Below are 21971 nucleotides of genomic sequence, written 5' to 3'. Positions count from 1 at the left end.
TTCTCAAACTTTAACTATTGTCTCTTTTATTTTACTAATGCTTTCTCAATACCCCTCTTGCTACATCACCACCATTATTGTTTTAATGTCCACTTTTCTATATGCTTGCATGGGTCAGACAAAATTCATTAAAGTAGATTTTCTACAGACAAATGCCCCTCCCGGCACTATCCTTATTTGTAATAATTACCCATGATCGAACGAATTTTCATGTAAGAAAGGAAACAGACGACACTGCTTACATGACGGTGACACTCATTTACAACTAGAGTGATATGTTAAGACAAAGAGACACACACAATACAGATATAGATAGATAGATAGATAGAGAGAGAGGACACGGATGCACACATTCATATATGTGGCTTGACTGTGTGGATAAGAAATTTCCTTCAAATCACATGGCTTTAGGTACAGTCCTACTGAGCAGCACGTCAGTCAAATATCTTCTACTTTAGCCCCAGGCTGAACAATGCTATGTGATTGAATTTGCCAGATGGAAACTGTACAAAGCTTGTCATACACGTGTGTGTGTGTTCTTTTGTGAATGTTTATATCACATGAAAAATCCCCGAGCTACAGTTGATGTTGTCTGTTGCAATTTCTCTGTCAATAAACTATTCACAACTCAGTGCTTTTAAAGATGTATGGAAAAATTTTTTTTAAATTCTTGTTCTTTAACTCATGTTTTTAAATTGTAAAACACTATGCCTAATGGTCTTGCAAGTTTGAAATGATTAAACTCTCTCTCTCACAAGATTCTAATAAAACTGAAATATGTCCATTACTATCACTCTCCCGTCAACAAAGATCATATTTTTACCTAAAGTATGAAAATTTATAATTTTCTATGAAATTAAATAATTAATTTCTTGAAATTATCTCCCCTCTTTTTGACAGTCATTAACAATTACTACTAAGTTTTTCTTTTCTTTCTTTAATTAAGAGGGAAATTCCAGTTATTTGAAGTCATTCATTGCATTAAGAGGGGCAACCAGCCATAGAAACCATGCCAAATCAGATTGGAACCTTGTGCAGCTCTCCAGCTTACTAGTTTCAGTCAAACTGTCTAACCCATGCCAGCATGAGCATGAAAAGCAGACACTAAAAGACGATGATTCTTGTAAACATCATTCTGTACATCAACATCTACCTGATTTATTTAAATTTATACCACTGAGTTACACACACACACATGGTAGGCTTCTTTTAGCTTCCAGTGACCCAATCCACTCGCAAGGCTTTGGTTGGCCTGGGACTAGAGTAGAAAACACTTGCTTTAGGTACCACACAGAGGGACTAAACCTAAAACCAAGTGGTTGGGAAGCAAACATCTGACCCACACAACTGTTCATATACATCATCATCATCATCATTTTATATCTGTTTTCCATGCTGGTGTGAGCCTGACAGCTCGACAATATCCAAATCAGTTCTTATTGAAGTTATAGCTCCCCTAGACAGGTTGGAGGACCACATCTTGCTCAGATGTCAGAGTTTTGTCATGGTTTCTGCAGCTGGATGACCTTCCTAACAAAATAACTTTACAGAGTGTACATGGAGGTGGGGGGAGTGCTTTTTTTTCTGTAGCACCAACACTAAAGAAGTTGTCATGTCCTTGGCAAGAATAAAGAGCTTTTTTTTTTTTTTGATTTGGTGCTGTCTGTTTGATTTGCCTTATTCATGTTTTTTTTTAACAGTTTTTTAAAAACATTTAATTTAATGTCTGATTACAGCAACTAAGACCTTTACAAGGCTTCCAAGACTGATAGGAGAAAAGGGGCAGAAGAAAGCACAACTGATGAGTCACGACAGTAGAAGGCTGGCCTGAATACTTGCAACAAAAGAACCTTAGGGAGCAGGCAGTGATGGTAAAGAAGATGACAGACTATGGCTATAACACCCTAAAATAGGAGCAAACTGCCACAGTTTCCCTCTAATTTTACTCACAAGGTTTGGGTGAACCTGAGGTTAGGTTAGAGACACTTAGTCAAAAGAGCTGCGCAATACAGTTGAGTCTAAAACCACATGTTTGTGAAGCCCTTAATGAAATAGCATAACCTGACTTACAGAAGGAAGATAGGATAAATAAAAGAATATGAAATACCTTGGTGGCGCATCATGTGCACTTTTAACTGGCTATTGGTGCGTGCATAGTAATCACAGAATTTACACTTGTATGGCCGGATATCTGAAAGTACAGTGAAGTTATTTGAATGTTAGGTGGTTAATGGGCAGAAATGATACAGTATTGGCGCTGCTTCAGTGGTAGCAAGATGAAACAACAAACTGATCAGGCATGAAAGTTAAATCACATATTAACTGTACATGATAATTCCAGACCTCTACATCAAAAGTGTGTGTGTGTGTGTGTGTGTGTGTGTGTGCGTGCGTGCGTGTGAGATTCAGTTTTAATGGTGAAATTTTTCAAGTAAGAAGTCACTTTTAATATTAAATATATGTCTCATTGTCATTGTTTTAATGTCCACTCTTTCATGTTTACATGGATCAGAAGGAATTCTTTGAGGCAGATATTCTATGGCTAGATGTCCTTCTTTTCACCAATCCTCACCTTTTTCTAAGTAAGGCAATATTTTCCCATGGCTGAACATGTTTTTTTTTTCTAGAAGACTGGATGGCAAACATGACAGTGGTACACATTTACAACTATCACATAATGTCAAGACATGAGACACAAATATAAACATACACATGTGTGTGTGTGTGTGTGTATATATATGTGCACATGGCTGAGTGGTCAGAGTGTCAGGCTCACAATCATGAGGTGGTGAGTTCGATTCCTGGACTGGGCTGTGTATTGTGTTCTTGAGCTAGACATTTTACTTCACGTTGCTCCAGTTCACTCAGCTGTAGAAATGAGTTGCGACGTCACTGGTGCCAAGCTGTATCGGCCTTTGCCTTTCCCTTGGATAATATCTTTGGTGTGAAGTGAGGAGGCTGATATGCATGGGTGACTACTGGTCTTTCATAAACAACCGTGTCCGAACTTGTACTTTGGAGAGTAACTTTCTAGGTGCAATCCCATGGTCAGTCATGACTGAAAGGGGTCTTTACCCTTTAATATATATATATAAATACACACACACACACACACTTAATGATCTTCTTTCAGTTTCTGTCTGAAGTGGTGTGGCAATATTTTAGTGTGTGTGTGTGTGTGTGTGTGTGTGTGTGTGTGTGTAATTGTCAGGTGGGAGGTAAGAAAGCATGCATGCGAGGGGTGTATAAGCATGTATGCGTGTGAGGGAGAAAAAAAAGAAAGATATTGGTGAAGCAAAAATGGTAGCAAAAAGAACGTGGAGGGTATGATTGGAGTTATGCAAGCATATGACAAAATCACACATGATTGTGAAACATTTTAAGAAGGAAGAATGATTTAAATTAAAATATGAAAAAGAGAGAGAATGAGAGAAAAAGAGAGAATATATATGAGTTCTGTGGAGAGAAGAAACATAACAGAAAAAGGTAAAAAGAATTACAAAATGAAGAATTTGAGTGTTCAAAGGATAGTGAAAAGGTTAGATGTATGCACGTGTATGCATGTGTGTATGTGTGTGTACATGCATATATATAATATGTGTTTTTTGTTCCAGAATAAGCATACCACATTTCCACAAGTAGTAAATGGCAATGTGAAGTGTTGGCAACAGGGAGGGCATCCAGCTGTGCAATGCTACCTTAGAGAACCTGTTTAACCTATGCCACATGAAAAAGCAGAATTAAGATAATGATGATGATGATGATGATATGCACAGGTATCAATATAGTGATAGACACAAAAGCTAAGAGACAAATTGCAGATTTCTTGAATAAATTGTAAAGTTAACAATACTGAACTTCAGTTTGCTCCATACTGATTGTAAAAATAAATAATATAAATAAATGTATACATGCAATTAATTATTTAGAATATATATATATATATATATATATGAATGTATAAATTTGCAGCCTGGCTGTGAAAAATGCACCAAGTAAATAGGCCCCAGAGTCTTCAGTAAAGATTCTGTGATCTATTCAAAGGTTTCATTTCAACAGCAAGACTGCATGTATGCTTGTGATGGCACATGCACTAGTGGTTAGGGATGTTGGGCTCATTGTCATCAGATCATTGTTTCAATTCCTGGACTGAGCAGTGAGTTGTGTCTCTTGATTAAGGCATTTTCTCAATAAAGTAGTCTATTTGACTGCAAATGAGTACCAGCTGAGTGAAGGTGCATCCCTTCTCCCTCCAGTTTTCCAAGCCTCAGTTTTTCACTGGAGCATGGGTGGGAGGACTGAGAGGATGTCTATGTCAGCTTCAGACCATGCAGGCACCTAAAACAATAAGCAAAAGCATACTTGGTTGCCAGTGATGGCTATAGTTTGGTTATAATTTCATATATGCACTAACTATAGTGTATCTTGTGGAGTATGTCTCGTTATTGAGTATGTATGCTCCTATGAAGCTAATTTTATGTTGAGCAATTTGAGGCGGTCCCCCACCGCCCTGTTAAGATACTGTCATTCAGTGGGGGTGTAAAGCACATTTGCCTGTCTGCTTTTGGTAATCTTATGATCAACCCTTGTGACAAATGGGCACAGAAATTCTGTCTTTCACACTGCCTGGAGAGAGAGATATGGTTTGCAAAACACAGTTTTTCAGCAGAAGACTTGCTACTGATGTAAGATTATGTGTGTTTCTTTTACATTGTGTATCAGGGGCTAACTGTTTCCATCTATTCTTTTCCGGATTAAATTTGTGTCATGACTCCAAATAACTCATAAATTTATGAATACTTTTTGAGCACAACTGGCAGAGAATATCTTGCAAAGACTAATTGTATGTGTGTTTGTGTGTGTAGAGAGAGAGAGACAGATAGACAGACAAAGAGAGAGAGAATGAAAATAAGTCAATATGTCCAATTTGTTCAACAATCAGTAGAGATAGTGGTGGAGAAGATTTGATCCAGTCCATTCACTTTGAACATATGATTGTCTTCCTAGACTGCTGAAAAACCAGGTGATCTACTTTCACAATGGGACTAAATACAAAAAGATATGACCAATGTATATATATTTGTAGATACATAGTCTTAGTGCTGCTTAGTGCAGTGCATATCATCGGTGTCATCATTGTTTAGCCTTAAGTCAACCTTAGGTAAGTAGAGTAATGATCAAAAATGTTCCAGCAGCAACCATCCTGTCTTTAATTTCAGACATGATGTATCTGGAATCACGTCATCCAATATGTCGTTCCACTTTTAAGATGATAGGGTGTGAGTTGAAAGGGGTTATGGCAGCTATTTGTGGCATGTAGAGATGGCCTTGCTGTCTCAAGTGAGCATCATAGTAGTGAAAAGTCATGATGTAAAAGTGAGAAGTTTGATAACAGATAAAAAAAAATCAGAACAGAACAGCATTTGTCACTGTCACAGAAATAAAATCTTTCATTTCTACAATGTTGGCAGGTAAACTGTCCCCACCTACCCGACCAAAACCCATTTTAGTTGCAAGTGCAATGTGATAATAGGTATACTGTATCTCTATAGATTGTAAGAGTTAACTAAAAAGGTTTAACATCAGAAAGGGAATCAGGCTATAAAACACTGCCTATTGGAGTGTGACCACAATGTGAGATTTAATTTGGGTGTAACCATAATGTAATAATCATATATTGACTTCATTGTTATCCTGGTTTTCATCAGACAGTGGTTAAAAATCCCATGGGTTAACATCATCATTGTCATCATCCTCATCATCATTTTTGTTTGCTTTTCGAAGATGGTTAGACAGAAATTTTTGGAGCAGTGTTTATACAGCAAAATGCCCTACCTCATGTGACTCCTTTAAGTCGCCCCTTACCACACAGAGATAAAATGTACTTATTCTAAAAACCACAATATACATGATATAATTTGGAGCTAAAAGTATTGATCCGCAGCAGTTTTTTTTGTATTTTTTTTCCCTGACTGGTATGAATAGTAAAAATAAGCTGGCATAAATATATAATGATGTGGAGATTTACTAGACATTTAGCATCAACTGAACAATTAATGTCACAACATCTTTGTTTCTGATTAAACACTTATTCAGAAATTACAGTGTCCTCTAATACATCATGATAAACAATATATACTACCCCAATAGTTTACAGAACTAAACTGTTAATCTGATATACTTTTATAAATTGGAATAAATGATCTTAATGCATTTTATTAATTAATCTATGAAGGAAAGGAGCTTTTGTGTGTATCAAAATGTTGGGTGGTTATGACGGGTTTGCATGGTTGATGTTTTGGCTCTTGTGCGGGCGGCACATAAAATACACCATTTTGAGCGTGGCCGTTGCCAGTACCGTCTGACTGGCCCTCGTGCGGGTGACACGTAAAAGCACCCACTACACTCTCTGAGTGGTTGGTGTTAGGAAGGGCATCCAGCTGTAGAAACTCTGCCAAATCAGATTGGAGCCTGGTGTTGTCATCCGGTTTCACCAGTCCTCAGTCAAATCGTCCAACCCATGCTAGCATGGAAAGTGGACGTTAAATGATGATGATGATGATGATGATCACTGTTTGGTGAGTCATGGATGGATTTCACGCTATGATGGAAGAAAGTAAAAGCAGTTAAGGAATGTATTTCTAAAGAGTAAGGATTGGGTAAAGAAGTGTCACATGTAGGGATAAGTAGACAAAGAGAAATAATGAAACCAGCAGTAACTGGGAGATGAAATCAGAATGAAACAGCACAACATCACAGCTTATATTGTTTTTAAAGGATTAAGTCAAGGAAGTCTATTTATATGTATCTGTGTCACATACCCATGCTAAGAGATGTGTGTGTATGTGTCATACACTTGCTGATATGTATATATGCTACACAGCTTTGTTATTAACCCTTTAGCATTTAAACCGGCCATATGCGGCCAAAATATTCTACCTGCTTTAGGTTCAAACAGGCCAGATCTTTCCTCTCACACCTACCCAACAATGTCATTCTAAAAATAAACAGTTATAACATCAAAATCTCAAAAATACAAGATAATCCAGGATTAATTTCAAGTAATGTAAATAAATAAGCATTTCATTTGACAAAATAATCTGAATGCTAAAGGGTTAATAAAAAACATGTATGTGTGTATTTATGTCACACCTTTGCTATTAAAGGAATGTGTATATGTACGTGATGCACCTTCGCTAAAAATGTAATGTATGTATGTCACACACCTTTACTGTTATTCTAAAATAAAAATACAATACAAAATAGAATTTAAAGGTATTTTATATTTTAAATTACAAAAACGGAAATGTCAACAGGAATTTCAAACTAATTTTTTTGATTTGATTTTCACGCTAAATTAGTTTCATGCATATCAAAGGATACAAGTTCATCAAAGGTCAGACAATAAGCATACTTAACATGCATTACAACGATAAACTTTGGCCATTGCTTTTCTTTTCTACTTAGCTAAATTTTACAATCTCCTTTCTCCAATCCCAAGCAAATTACTTTGGAATGAACTGGTTTACTAATTGCTTTCTTGTCTTTTGATCACATCCAACAGACACACAGCACTGAGATATATATACACATCCAGACACCTCCCCACTAAATTAAGCATTCAATAAATAACCAAAATCCCATTTTGAAGTAACATGCACAAAAACAAGCATAAATAGACACACACACACACCTCTGCCCCCCACACAAAGAGTCAATGTAATATGTATTTGCATCACCTTTTACTTCTATATTTTTAGTGTCTTATTGTTAATGCCATTGGCTAAATTAATTCATTTGAGAGATGATAGCAAAGCATTATGGTTAAATCAACATCAATCTACTGCATATTCTAACACATTTGATACCTACCTGTCTGAGACCAGCTCTTGTCTTATAATACAAATTTCGTATTGAAGTGATCTTGATTAAAACCTTTTGTCAAAATTCACACTCATTTATGTGCCAAACACTATCTTAATAACAAAGTTATTTCAAGAAAGTCTTCATTATTTTCAAAATTAATTGCAACAGAATCAGTGTATTTCAGCAGAAATACAGTAACAAAAGGGTTAAAGTCAATAAACTCAATGGACTGGCAGACGTGTGTGTTAATCAAAGACACCTTGTAGTATTTAATTATGGCCTTTCATTATGCAAGTTCAAACTTTATTGAGGTCAATCATGTCTTTCATCTATTCAGAGACAATAAAATAACGTACCAGTCGAGTACTTGGGTGGATTTAATTGACTATACCTGTCCCACTACAAGCAATTTGTATCCTGCTGCCAATGTTAGAAATGAATAATTACTTCACTTCCTATCACCAGAGATATTTATCAGTGATCATCCCTATTGATTTTTATGAGATAGGAGATTTGTGGCATTCATGCTGTTTCTGAGCACAATGGTAGTACAAGTGAGCAAAATATAATAAAGAATTGAAACTGTATTACAGATATAGGGACTTACCTGTAGCTCAATGGTACTCGGCTTACACATGTTTGAACACACACTTTCATGCATAAACACACACACGTTATCATGCACAAGAATGCATGCACATGATCAAATACACATCCTGAAGCACACATAGATACACACACATCCTGTAGAAGAGATGGTGTTATTTTAAGGTCACCAGTTTTAAGAACAGTGGATGTGTGATGTGATTATATAAAAGGCAGAAAAAGAAGAGGCACCTTGAAGTAAATACTGCATGCTAGTACTTGAACAGTTTCTCATCAGCAACAACAAAAAGATACATCTGGCAATTAAACAGTTGATCAAGAAAAGAAGAGAGAGAGAGAGAGAGAGAGAGAGAATAGTTTCCATGCTTACATTTTAGCAACTGGATCTAGTGATCAACACAAATGCAATATTTCAAAAGAGCATTTGTCAAAAGAAAGCCAAATAATAAAATAAATGAAACAGTCATAATCATAATGACAACAATAACAATAACAAAAAAAGCCCCTCCCCCACCCAAATTACTACTATAAAAAATTTAGAGTCAATTATTATTGGTTTTTTTTTCTTGTTCTTTTAGTTGAGAAATATTGACATCTTTTGACTAGGCACAAATGCCCTTAAATAGACATTAAAATTTTTTTTTTTTTAAATTCACAATAAAGTCTGTAAGTACACTCAAACAAAGTGGGTACTTCCATAAGAGTATGGGCTTGTAGACAAAGTTAATTTTTTTGCACAACTAACTGCAATGGCAGAGAAATAAAAACCAAAGAAAGAATTAAAGAATCCTCATCTTACATACAAACTCGCAAGCATAAAACAAAAAACACATATACATGCGTTTATATAGACATACATAATTAAGTCTAAATTTTATCTGCAACATCACATAAAATGAATATATATATATATATAGATAGATGGATAGATATGTATATCTCTACATACAAATATATATACATATATATATATACATATATATAAAAATTAAAATTGAATTTTTTTTTTTTTGTTAAAAAAGAAGCCAGATGAAACCCTCACCCGTTTTAGGAACTTGTTTTGTTACATCTAGGGCATATGTATATCCTTCCAAGGTCATCTCCCCTTGTCTGTTCTGAATCGCACCAGTCTCAACTGACAAGTGAAAAAAGATGGGACGCTGTGATGTACTTGAGCAAGAGAAACAGCCCACCACCCCATACACATACAAAAGAAGTTAAGAATAACAAGTGTTTAAAAGTCAAAGAGCGCTCCCACTTTCTGCTCACAAACAAAGATGACTATGAATGCATATGTACAGACACTTATGATTTACAGGTTTATTTTCATTTAATGATGACAAGTACGTTTCTGAAATAAAAATATAAACCTTGGTTTTCTCTCTCTCTCTCTCTTACACATTTTAACACTTCTTCACTACACACCATGGAGTTCAGTTATCTTTTAAGATATCTGAATATATTTAGATTCAAAACATTTCTTGATTTTAATGAATCTTTAATTTATATCAGAAGTGGTCAGTTGTCCATATACTATCTATCTCTCTCTCTCTCACACAAAGTTTTTATGTTTAGTTATATATTAAAACAATATAACATTACACTGAAAAATTACCCAACACCTTTTAGTAGAGTAAATGTTTATTCAACTTTTACAAGAAGAGGGATGACCATGACTTCATAGCTTCAGCCTGCTAGCCTCCATCAAACTGTATTGTGTGTGTGTGTACATTTTACATCAATTTTTTCCAAGCTAGCATGGGCAAGGCAAATATACATGCAGTACTGCTTTTATAGCTTGATGCCCTTCCTGTGACTAACCCTTACCTATTTTTCAAGTAACAGAAATTCATACCACCCTTCATTCCGCAACTTTGAAGGCACAAAGTAGGAGCCGATTCATTGGCAGGGAAATATCAACAAACATCACTGTTTGTAGCTCTCTGTGACTTTTCATTGCTAAGTGCAGGCCATAAAAATTCACACATACACACCATGCACACATACATTTACTGCTTTCAGTCATTGGACTGCTGCTGGATTACAGCAGCAACACTACCTTTCCACTAACAACTTTAATAACAGATGCATTGTGTCTACTACCTAGTTCAAGTCCTGAGATGCTACATACATAGACAAACTTAAAGCAAAGTAATAGTATTAGAACCCACAAACATCATACAACATTGTCACTAATTTGACAAACCAAATGTATGAACAGAGACTTGAGGCAGGTTGTACAATGAGAGTACAGTGGTATAATAATAATAATAATAATAATAATAATAATAATAATAATAATAATAATAATAATAATAATAATAATAATAATAATAATAATAATAATATTTCTTTTGTAATTATGCAACATGACAGAATTAATTACTAAGCTATTCCAATAATTTCAAATACATTTTAATACTGATTTCTCCACCCAGCTTTAGAATTCACCACAACCTACCCCCAAACACCTATGTATAACAGCACTCATTCATCATTATTTCATTTATAAAAATAACAATCAATGAATAAATATTTGTTGGGTACAGCAAAAATACATGATTTTTTTTTTAAAGTTTAAATTTCTCTAGTAATAGAGGAAGTTGAGATATTTGAATTGTTTCCATTTTATATTTCAGAAGTTGAAACTTGTAATGTCTGGTTATATCAAAACATATATCAATGGTTGTGAAGGCTTGTTGTCTAGTTGTTAGGCTGTTGGGCTAATGATGATCAAGTCATAGGTTCAATTTCTGGATTAGGTGGCATGTCGTGTCTTCAAGCGAAGTACTCCACTCAGCTGAAAATGGGCACCAACCTACTAATAGTGCAGCTCTCTCCCCTTCCAGATGTTTTGCAAGGTCAAGGATAGGAGACCATCATCATCGTTATCATCATTTAACATCTGTTTTCTATACTGGTATGGGTTGGACAACTTGACAGGAGCTGGCAAACCAAAAGACTGCACCAGGCTTCACTTCGCAGAGTCTTTATGACTGGATGCCCTTCCTAATGCCATGAGGACTATTAGATGCAACCAAACTATTGGATGCTGTTATACACAACTGGTCATAATGCAATTTCTCACATTGTTGTTGCTTTTGAATGATAATACTCCACTGTTAGGTGGACAGCAAAATTACCCCTGAATAGCCGATCCAGGATCACCCATTTACAGCTAAGTAGACTGGAGCAATGTGAAATGAAGTGTTTTGTTCAACACAATGCACTAACAGACTACAAACTGAAACCACAAAGCCATGCACCTACACTATGACTACATAGGTACCTAAAACAACTTGTGAAAGCATGATACATACTTGATTCTGAGTGATGACTACATAAATATAAGCAACTAATATAGACAAGATCATTTCAGAATCTGCACCAAGCAACTGTAGATCAGTGGTTCCTAAATGTTGTGTCGCAGTGCATTAGTGCACCACAAGAGGAATTGAGGTGTGCTGCAGATTTTCCAAAAAAATAATTTAAAGCTTTAGAAAAAATTCATAACAACGTTTGAGCTTCTTGTAAAGCATGTTATTCCGAATTTTGTTATAAAGTATAATTAATGAAATAAGGTGAGCAAAAGTTTTCTCACATTTTTTTTTCTTAAAAATTTTTTCACTTCAAAATATTTTCGTAATCTTCCCTAAGTTTTACCAGTCATTTTTGGTTTGATCTTCAGTCTACTACAAAATCTATAAGATTGAAAACCCACTGTGGTAAAGAATAATACCTACTATGGTAGAAATTATTCTTTACAGTGATTTTTCATTTTTATAAAAATTCACACCAAGTGAACAACTGATAGCTGCAACAGTACATCTTATATTTTTTCTCTCTAGCCCATAGAACAATAACTGCAGCTGACAGTAGCTTTAAATGGTAACTAACATTGCAATTCCTTTTCACTTATTTATTTATTTATTTTTTTCAAAGATCATTAATAGCTTATAATTCCTTCAGGACAAGATATCCAATATATTAAATACAGATTCTCCAACTCCCCACATAATATCATGTCTCAAAGGAGGACAACTCTTCACTGATATTTACAATCTTCCACTATGTATATCTGATTTAACTGCTGGCTGTTTATATTAGTGACCCAGCACCATCACTATATTAATTATCATTTATGAGACAATTTTGAAAATACATCCTTCAGTGGGAAGTGATATAATAGTCACTGATACATATTAAGCTGGTGGTATTGTGTGAACTAAAGACTGAGTTCAAACCTGTTATTATCACAGACCAAATGTATTGTTACAAAGATATATTTATTTGATGTGAGAAAACCTTAACTATCCTTTCACACACTTAGTCTTTAATAATTTACAGTGATTTTTAGACTTGTTTGGCAGAATATGTAAAAAAAATATTCAGTTATAAGGAACAGTATATTGTCTGTTATCTCAATGTTATTGTTATACAACCTACCAAGTGTTTGCCTCCATGTTTAGGCCTAAGCTCTATTTATACCTCAACAAACCATTTTTCATATCAATAGTTGTATTTTGTATTTGAATCAAGTCTATTTCCTAGTTGGCCTTCTCTAAGCACACCTCATAAGATGGCAGCCAATCAAATTAAATGTTTGATCATGGTAAGATTAGGAAGTTAGACTACTGGTCACACTAACTGTCTCTTACAATCATTTTATAGCAAGCAACCTTAAGTGAAGCCAGATTTTTCTTTTTGCTTTACTTTGCTCCAACTAACTTAAAAGAAAAATAAGCCCCACTTCTAATTTGTGGTCAAGTGGTCACCAATTACAAAGTCAATTATGAAATCAGTTCCCGGAATGTTAAGCAAATGTAATAAATTGGTAAAAATCACAGCATGGAATTGTAAAAAGACATCAATGAAAACATTTATGCAAAACAAATTTTGAGAACAGGTCATTTTTACTCTCAAATGCTGATTCTGAAAGTTTAACCCTTTAGCATTTAAATTGGCCATATCCAGCCCAAATATTTTGTTTTAAGATCAAACTGATCAGATCCAGCCTTTCACACCAATCCGACATCTTTCAAAAATAAATAATGACATCATGGAAATCTTGAAGCTATGAGGTAAAGCATTATTAATTCAAAACAATGTGAATAAATAAGCATCACATTTAACAGAAAAATCTGAATGCTAAAGGGTTAAAGAAAATTTCTTCACCTTTAGTTGTTGTCCAATGCTAAGTCAGCTCTGATTGAGAACATCTTTGATCAAAAGTATTACAGCCACAACCCTCTATACCAGTGGTTCCCAACCTTTTCACTATCAAGGACCCCTTTTATCTAAATGAGTTTTCCCACGGACCCCAGAATATTGAAAGGTCTGTCAACTTAACAAGCTGATGGATCCCCCAGTACTACCTTTGCAGACCACAGGTTGGGAATCACTGCTCTATATCATTGTTTACCAGAGACTATTCTGTCTAAGGTGTCTTTCTTTTTTTTAACATTATAATGTTAATTTGAAGGCGACTTAGGTTTCAGTTGCAGTTGTGGGTAGGGAAGTTGTTTTTTTTTTTGCATTTATGGATAGCATCTAGCCTGTGTGTTAAACATTAAATAAAATGCTTATCAAGACTCTCTTCCCAGTCTAATACTGAGAGACATAATAGGAAAATGTGAGACTAAATATTATACAAAGTGTAAGGAGAGAAGGCCAGTCCTAACAGCAGAAGAGCTCAGAAACTGAGAAAATTGGACCAGAGTGAAAGAGATTACAGCGATGAAAATGAATGGCATGAATTGTGTAAAGAGAAATATCTCTTGGCTGAGACTGGTTGAATATTAGGAGCAATTCTGCTGCCTCTGATCCAATGTGGTTAAATCTAATTAAAAAAAAGAAACCAAAACTATTGTCAGATTGACACAACTGAAGAAGCAATTCCTGCAAGTGAAATAAATATCTTCACCAGAAGTATGATGAGGAGTTGATCTATGAATAATGATATTTCAGAGGTTTGTCGCAAAAAGTGAAGATATCTGTTGCAAAGCAAAAAATGAGATAGTAAAGAGATTGTAATGCACAGAAGGTACAAATACAACTGCTATATATCTCCCTGCTACACATACATAAATTAAAAATTAAGAATTGTGTTAGACAAGGCTATGTGCTACCTTCTATCCTATTTAACCTAAGAGAAACAGTATATGACAAGAATTGTCCTATGGAATGGAAATGGCTGTAATGAAAACACGATGGTATTTAGCATGAAACAATAATCACTAAAAATAAATATTACATTTTAGGGAAAGTTAATTGGACAGTAAGCAAAGATAATATACTTGGGATATATATATATTAAAAAAAACAAGAAATGTGAAGCAGAAATCAAAAGAAGAATTGAGAAAGCTAGAAAGTAAATTTCAAAAATGTCAAACAAACTAATTTCAAGAAAGATTAATACTGAAACTAGGAAATCATTATTAAATGTTATTTATAGTCCACTCCACGGACCTGAAACATGAATATAACAAAAGTTTTATGAAATACATTACACCTCTTTGAGCTGTGTGCAAACAACTTCTGAGAATATTGTAGGCAAGACACAACCAATGATGAAGTACTAAAAAACAAAAACTATGAAAATTTTAGCAGACACCATCAAAGAGAGAAAGGTAAAATATTTTGGACAATTAGAAAAAGTGGTTCACGAAGACAGTTAAAAAAAAAAAACAGAAAGAAAGGAGAAACAGAACCACAAATTATGTTGAATAACAAGAACTGGATAGAATTAAAATACATAAGAGACAAAGATGGCAATTCATGGAGTTCTACCGGCTGAAAGAGAATGATTCTCGATGATAAACTCACTCACACCTACAGAAAAAAATAATCTGTCAGACAATACAATGGTTGGACAAAACAATGGAAACGTCACTTTCCATTTAACTATTTTTTTCTATTGACAATATAACAAATTCAAAACAGTTCTGAATATGTATTCATATGCATTACACAAGCCTTGTACTTCATGATATAGCCTTCTCTTATTATTGCTTTGCTTTTTTTTTAATTTTTACAGTTATTTATATTTCAATGAGTAAAAATGCTGACCAATTTGATTTCCAAAAGACTATTTGTAGAGGCATGGTTGGAGCATCAGTTACTAAAACTGCTGAACTGTTTAATGTTTTGAGAGGTACAGTCTCCAAAATCATATTGGTATTCCAAAACCAAGGTAACCATAGTTTTGGTCAAAAGGCAAAGCTCTGAGAGATTGCAAAATAAGGAAATGTCAAAAAACTATCAAACTATAGAATCAAAAGTGGCATTAGAGCTAAGCTTTTTGTATCAACCAAAAACTGTTTGTTGCAAGCTCCATAAAGCTGGATACCATGGGAAAGCTGCAATTACTAAACAATTCCTGTTCTCCATCAGCATTGGTCAGTGGAAAAAATGGATCTTAGATTGTTATAAGTGGCGAAAGGCTCAATAGAATAATGTCATCATCTCTGATAAACTATCATTCACCCTTTTCAGTTCTACAAGACAAGTTTATGTTTAGAGACAACCCAAAGAACCCTTCTATTATTATTATTATTATTTTCCCCAGATATTTTTTTGCAGACATTCCCTACATTTATGGAGCATTTTGAAGTAGATGTAAGGAGTTGTTTCCTTGCACCATTGCCACTGAAAGAGCTAAAGCAGGTTTTACTTGAACAGTGGCTAAAAATATCCTAACTGTTCAGAACCTGTACAAGTCAAATTCTTTGACATATTAAAGCTGCAATTTATGTCAAAGGAAGACCACTCTGAAATAATAACACCTCCATTTAACAAGATGCTTCCATTATTTTGTCCAACACCTGTACAATTACAAAATACAGTGATACCAAGTCATTATGAAACGTAAATGCCAGACAATATCACAATAGTTATTTTCCATCAACTCATTATATGGCTCCACAATGACAATCTCTTTTCTAAGTAACATAAAAGACCCTCCCAACTAAATATTCTGGATTTTATCAGAAACAGGACGGTCTTTTCCCAAGATTTATATCAGACAAATATTGCACTCCAGATGAAAACAATGATCATAACAATGACAACAACAACAACAACAAGGCAGTAGGATATTATTAGACTTCTAGCTTGATTCATGTAGCTAATTAGTATCACACTATTAACTAATAATGCACACACTTTATAAATTTCTTTATAAACTAACACCTCTGATTACTATGTCAATTTTCTCATTATTCTTGCCTCTAGCTAACCAACTCTATTAAATGCATAATCTTGAGAGAGAGAGTGTGTGAGTGTGAAGGTAAACAGCTAAGAGGGTAGGGAGTAGGGTTCAATCATAAGTTTGTGGGTTTCATTTCTGGGCAAAGTTGCACATTATGCCCTTGAGCAAGGTACTTCATTTCACATGGCTCTAGTTTATTCAGCTAAAATGAGTACTAACCTAGTGGTGCTAGTACAACCCTCTCTTCCAACAACCGTCAAATCTTAGGCTATATAGTTTGCTTGTCTGCACCTAAAATAATTAACAAAAGCATGGCATATACTACCACATATACATACTAAATTGCAAGCAACAGCTATGGTTTATATTGTCATCACCATTATTATCCATCCAATTTTCTATGCTCACATGGGTCAGGTGCAATTTTTGTTGAGCCAAATTTTCTATGGCCAGATGCCCTTCCTGTCCCCAGGCCTCAGCTTTTTCCAAGTAAGGCAATATTTCCTTATGACCAGATATGTCTCACAGAAGATTGTGAACAAAGGATGCTGCTTGCATGACAAAGAGAGATTCATTTACAACTATCACCCAATGCCAAGGCAAGGAGACAATAACACACATATCACATGATGGACAACTTCTCAATTATAACACCAGAGGTGGACAAGAACAGCTTTACCTCAATCCTACTTGACCATTTCCATTGTGGCTATTACCAGAACATACAGAAAGATAATTAACCAACAAAGAAGTTTCTATATGGACCTGCTGGAATTGGCAGCCAAATATCTTCCTCATACTCCACTATACTGTTTTGGAGAAGCAAAGATGTATTAGACAATGCAACACTATAGACAATGATGGGCATAGCTGAAATGTTTTTTGATTACAGTCTACTTGATCAGGGCTGATCTGAGACAAAACAACACCAATAAGAAGGATAGCGGAGAAATAACCTAAATTGCAAACAATGCACTTCATATTATGAACTGTTTGCGGTCAGAGTGTGCAGTGTAGTCTACCTCACTTAGGATAAGGTATTGGAACTGTGGATCACAACTATTTTATCAGCTACCTACATGCATTAGATCTGACTGAGCAGAGCTGAGTGGGGAAACACAGCATTAACAACCATACCACATGATATTGGATTTCACACATAACCATTTATGTGTGAGTGAAAGTGAAAGAAAAGAGAAGAGTGAGGGTGACAGTGAGAAGAAATGGTAGGCCAAGAGAGTAGTAAAGATCAAATTTTCTTTTGTGAAGGGAACCTTCAAAGTATTAATCTTATTTTGGAGAACTAAAATGTACCTATAAACAGTACTATACAAGGCAAACACTAAACCCAAGCAAGGGAACAGAATATTGTACAAAGAATATTTATACTGACTTAATGTTTGCATGAATGTCTAAGGCGTGTGTGTGATGCATGTGTATATACGTATACTTGCATGTACATACTTGCTCCATTAGGAAGCAAGATTTGAAAGGATTTTAGGAGTGCTCCATTTCCTTTCATGGATTCATGGACCTTCTTCCGCTTCTCAAGTCAAACACCAAACCAAATATATTAAATGGATCTTGATGTAAGAAATATATCTGAGAAATTTCATGGCAAGAGCTGGAAGACTCTCTTTGGAGGATTAAGGACGTTGGGCTTGTAACCGTATTTAAACAAAATGGAATAATAATAATAATAAAAAGTTCAGCTTACCTTCGTGGAAATCCATGTGTCGGTTGATATCGGAGTAGGAAAGGAAATCTTTGCCACAAAAGATGCACCTGTACACAGCTCGTCCATCGGGCAGTAGAGTGGGCTTGCAAACCTTTTCTCTGTCAACAGGAGAATTCACAACATGTAACCTGGAAAAGGTATCAAGATATTAGGCCAGAAAAACATTCTACTTCTGGCCTGCAAGAACTGAACAACTTGATACCTAGATTATGGTGAGCACATGAGAAGAACAGGCAAGCAAGCAAGCAAGCAAGCAAGCAGTTAGAAAGTTAGAAGCAAAGCTTTGTCAAGAGACCATTTGAAGCACACCAAACTTGAATAACATAGTGAACAAAACAATATTTTACAAGCACTACAAGCATAAGTTAATAAGATGTTTTCATGCCCTATTCATTTGTGAGAGAGAGAGAGAGAGAGAGAGAGAGAGATGGAGCAAGCATGTATTTGTGTATATGCATATTTACGAGCATGTATGTGTGTATGTATGTTATCTCCTTATTTTCATATCACATACTAGGCTGGCACTATAATGATGTAATGAGCTGCTGCTCTCTATCTCAGAGGGCAGCAGAGGCAGGGAACACTTGGTGTTGATGAGGAAAAAGGGAACTATTTCATTTCCGGTAGCTTTTGGAACTTAAAGCTCACTCTGCTTATTTGGAGTAGCAAACAGGTGGGATTTTTAATTTTGTATTTATTTTTTTTTGTGAGCACCAGACAGGCTCTAGAGCAGGAAAACAATATTTTGTTATTTTCCTAGAATACAACAGAAAGTAAGGTTTCTTTTTCAGTGGCAAGGGAAATGTAGTTGCATGGCTGAAGAAAGTGAAACTGGTAACAAAACTACAATGAGTGCAAGATGCCACAAGCTTTATACCACTTTATCTAGAAAGGGATGCACTGGTTTTGTGCCTAGAGATGAGTAATGAAGCCTAGACACAGGGAAAATAAAAACCAAAACCAAGAAAGGTTAAACAGCTGGTGGGAGGGGATGAACTGGTGGGATTTATTGAGGATGGGTTGAAAAGAGTGGTTAAACTAGGGTTCATGACTATCTTTTCTGATCATATTTCAGTAAGGCTGCAGTTGTTGAGTCCATGATTGTGGGAAGTTTAATGATTTAATGACCAAGGTTAGGAAAGGACATAATGAAGCAGCAAGCTTTGAGAAGTGAGGGGTCGAGTGGTGTAAGAAGGCATGTGTGAATGTTCAAGGGTCAGTACTTTTAGATGCTGACGATCAGGTATTATAAAGAACCCAAGTCTAAATTGTTCAGCTATGGATGTGAGCAGGCAGGTCATATAGCAAGCTGTTATAATCAGAGAAATAATTGAAGGCATGAGGAGCAATAGTGTCAGTAGTTATTTTATCAACTGAGTAGATACACTCCTATAATCACTATCTGTATCTGTTGTGAAGAGTTCTAGTGTGCATGAAGAGCAGGAGCCTTCATTGATACAGGTTACGCAACCACAATAGTGACTCTGAGGCTGGTGGGTGGCTAAAGGGGAAGGAGTAGTGTAGTGGCAGTCAATGGAAGAGAGTTAAATGTAGATATACATGTAGAGTTGGCAGTATGTAGAACATGACTGAAAGAACAGGTTTTTGTAATTCACTACACTGTTGATAAAGGTGCATGGCTCAGTGATTAGAGCATCGGACTCACAATCATGAGGTAGTGAGTTCAATTCTCAGATCAACCCTTTATTTTACACTGCTCCAGTTCACTCAGCTGTAGATATGAGTTGCAACATCACTAGTGCCGAGTTGTATCAACCTTTGCCTTTCCCTTGGATAACATCAGTGAAGAGGAGAAGCTGGTATTCTTGATTTCAAGATCATATAATTAAGATATGGCACTAATTTATTTACAATGCATACATAGAAATAAAGGAAAACAAAAGAAAGGTAGTAGGATAGAAGGTAAAATAAAAATTTAAAGCCAAGATTACTATACTGATCAAAATATATTAGAAGAGACAGACATTATTGCAAGACACTGCAGAGACATAATATAATGTTAATTCAATCAAATAAGTTGAAATGTTAAATGAAACAAATAACAAAAAGTAGCAGCACAGCAGCAAAGGAATTCATAAACAAAGATAATATAGTTATTGCTGCAATTATTTTTCCAACAGTTTCCTCATGGAAAACTTTCACAAATATACACAACCTCAAACAAATGAATGCTCATAAATATGCATATACATAAATACACGCTTGCTCAATCTCTCTCTCTCTCTCTCTCACACACAAATGAATACTCACACTCACATACACACACATGCACAAATGACTGCTTAACATGAGGAAATAAATGCTAACACACATACATGCAAGGATAAGTGACTTACATTCCAAAAACAAAACACACGGAAATAACAGGATTTCAATATAAAACCATAAAAAAACAAAGACAACTTCTTATGCCCTACTAAATCTGTGAACTACACAATAATCAAAATATGATATATTTCCAGAATAAGGATACTGCATACATAAGGATACAATATCTTCTACTATAATGGTTGTCAACTTTATTCTATTATCTCTTAATTACGAGTGAAGGTAGTACCCAAGACCTATTACAGGGTCTCTGAGAGAACAGGTATCCTCAAACTGGATACCTGATGCAAATGCTTGCAGCAGAGTGAATTCTGCTAAAGGTACCAATATCCTAATGATGGTGACAGGTTAAGTCTACCAACCAAATATGCTTGACTGGTTCTTATTTTATTGACTCTGAAAGGATGGAAGGTAAAGTCAACCTCAAACAGCATTTGAACTCAGAATGTAAAGACAAAAAAGAAATGTCACCTTGTCCGGTGTGCTGACAATTTTGCCAGCTCACCAATTTACTGCTGCTGCTCCTGATAATAATAATAATAATTCAAGGCCTGGAATTTGGAGGAAGGGGGCTAGTCGATTACATCGTACCCCAGTGCTCCACAGGAATTTTGCCCCTGGACTGGCTCATGTGTGGGCGACACATGAAATCTTCCAAGCGGGATCGTTGCCGGTGCCCCTGGGTCTTGTGCTGGTGACACATGAAATCTTCCGAGCGGGATCGTTGCCGGTGACCCTGGATCGGCTCATGTGCGGGCGACACATGAAATCTTCCGAGCGGGATCGTTGCCGGTGCCCCTGGATTGGCTCATGTGCGGGCGACACATGAAATCTTCCGAGCGAGATCGTTGCCGGTGCCCCTGAATTGGCTCTTGTGTGGGGTTGTTGTAGGATTTTCAAGCGAGATCGTTGCCGGTGCCCCCTGGACTGGCTCTTGTGCGGGTGACACATGAGGTTTCTCGAGCGAGATGAGTGTGGCCGTTGCCAGTACCGCCTGACTGGCCTTCGTGCGGGTGACACGTAAAAGCACCCACTACACTCTCTGAGTGGTTGGCGTTAGGAAGGGCATCCAGCTGTAGAAACTCTGCCAAATCAGATTGGGGCCTGGTGTAGCCATCTGGTTTCACCAGTCCTCAGTCAAATCGTCCAACCCATGCTAGCATGGAAAGCGGACGTTAAACGACGGCAACGACGCCAAAAGGA

At 35.9% G+C, this 21971-nt stretch overlaps 1 protein-coding gene across 12 annotated transcripts in view; it reads right to left on the bottom strand.

The window, feature by feature from the left end:
* LOC106874382 (uncharacterized) overlaps nt 1-21971 on the bottom strand; it is a 194793-nt gene that overhangs the window by 1836 nt on the left and 170986 nt on the right. For 3 of the 12 annotated variants that reach the window (XM_052966046.2, XM_052966048.2, XM_052966047.2), the window contains 3 exons: nt 18399-18547; nt 9515-9607; nt 2108-2191 (listed from right to left, as the gene is read on the bottom strand). In XM_052966046.2, the coding sequence (XP_052822006.1) occupies nt 2108-2191; nt 9515-9607; nt 18399-18547 (326 nt within the window). The remainder of the gene's footprint in view (nt 1-2107; nt 2192-9514; nt 9608-18398; nt 18548-21971) is intronic. The other 9 variants (XM_052966050.2, XM_089349810.1, XM_089349809.1 and 6 more) reach the window with 3 other exon arrangements.

Source organism: Octopus bimaculoides, chromosome 3 (assembly GCF_046866305.1).
Source record: "Octopus bimaculoides isolate indiv1 chromosome 3, ASM4686630v1, whole genome shotgun sequence".
NCBI lineage: Eukaryota > Metazoa > Mollusca > Cephalopoda > Octopoda > Octopodidae > Octopus > Octopus bimaculoides.
The sequence above is the reverse complement of the archived record's forward strand: the minus strand, read 5'-3'. Positions and strand labels throughout refer to the sequence as shown.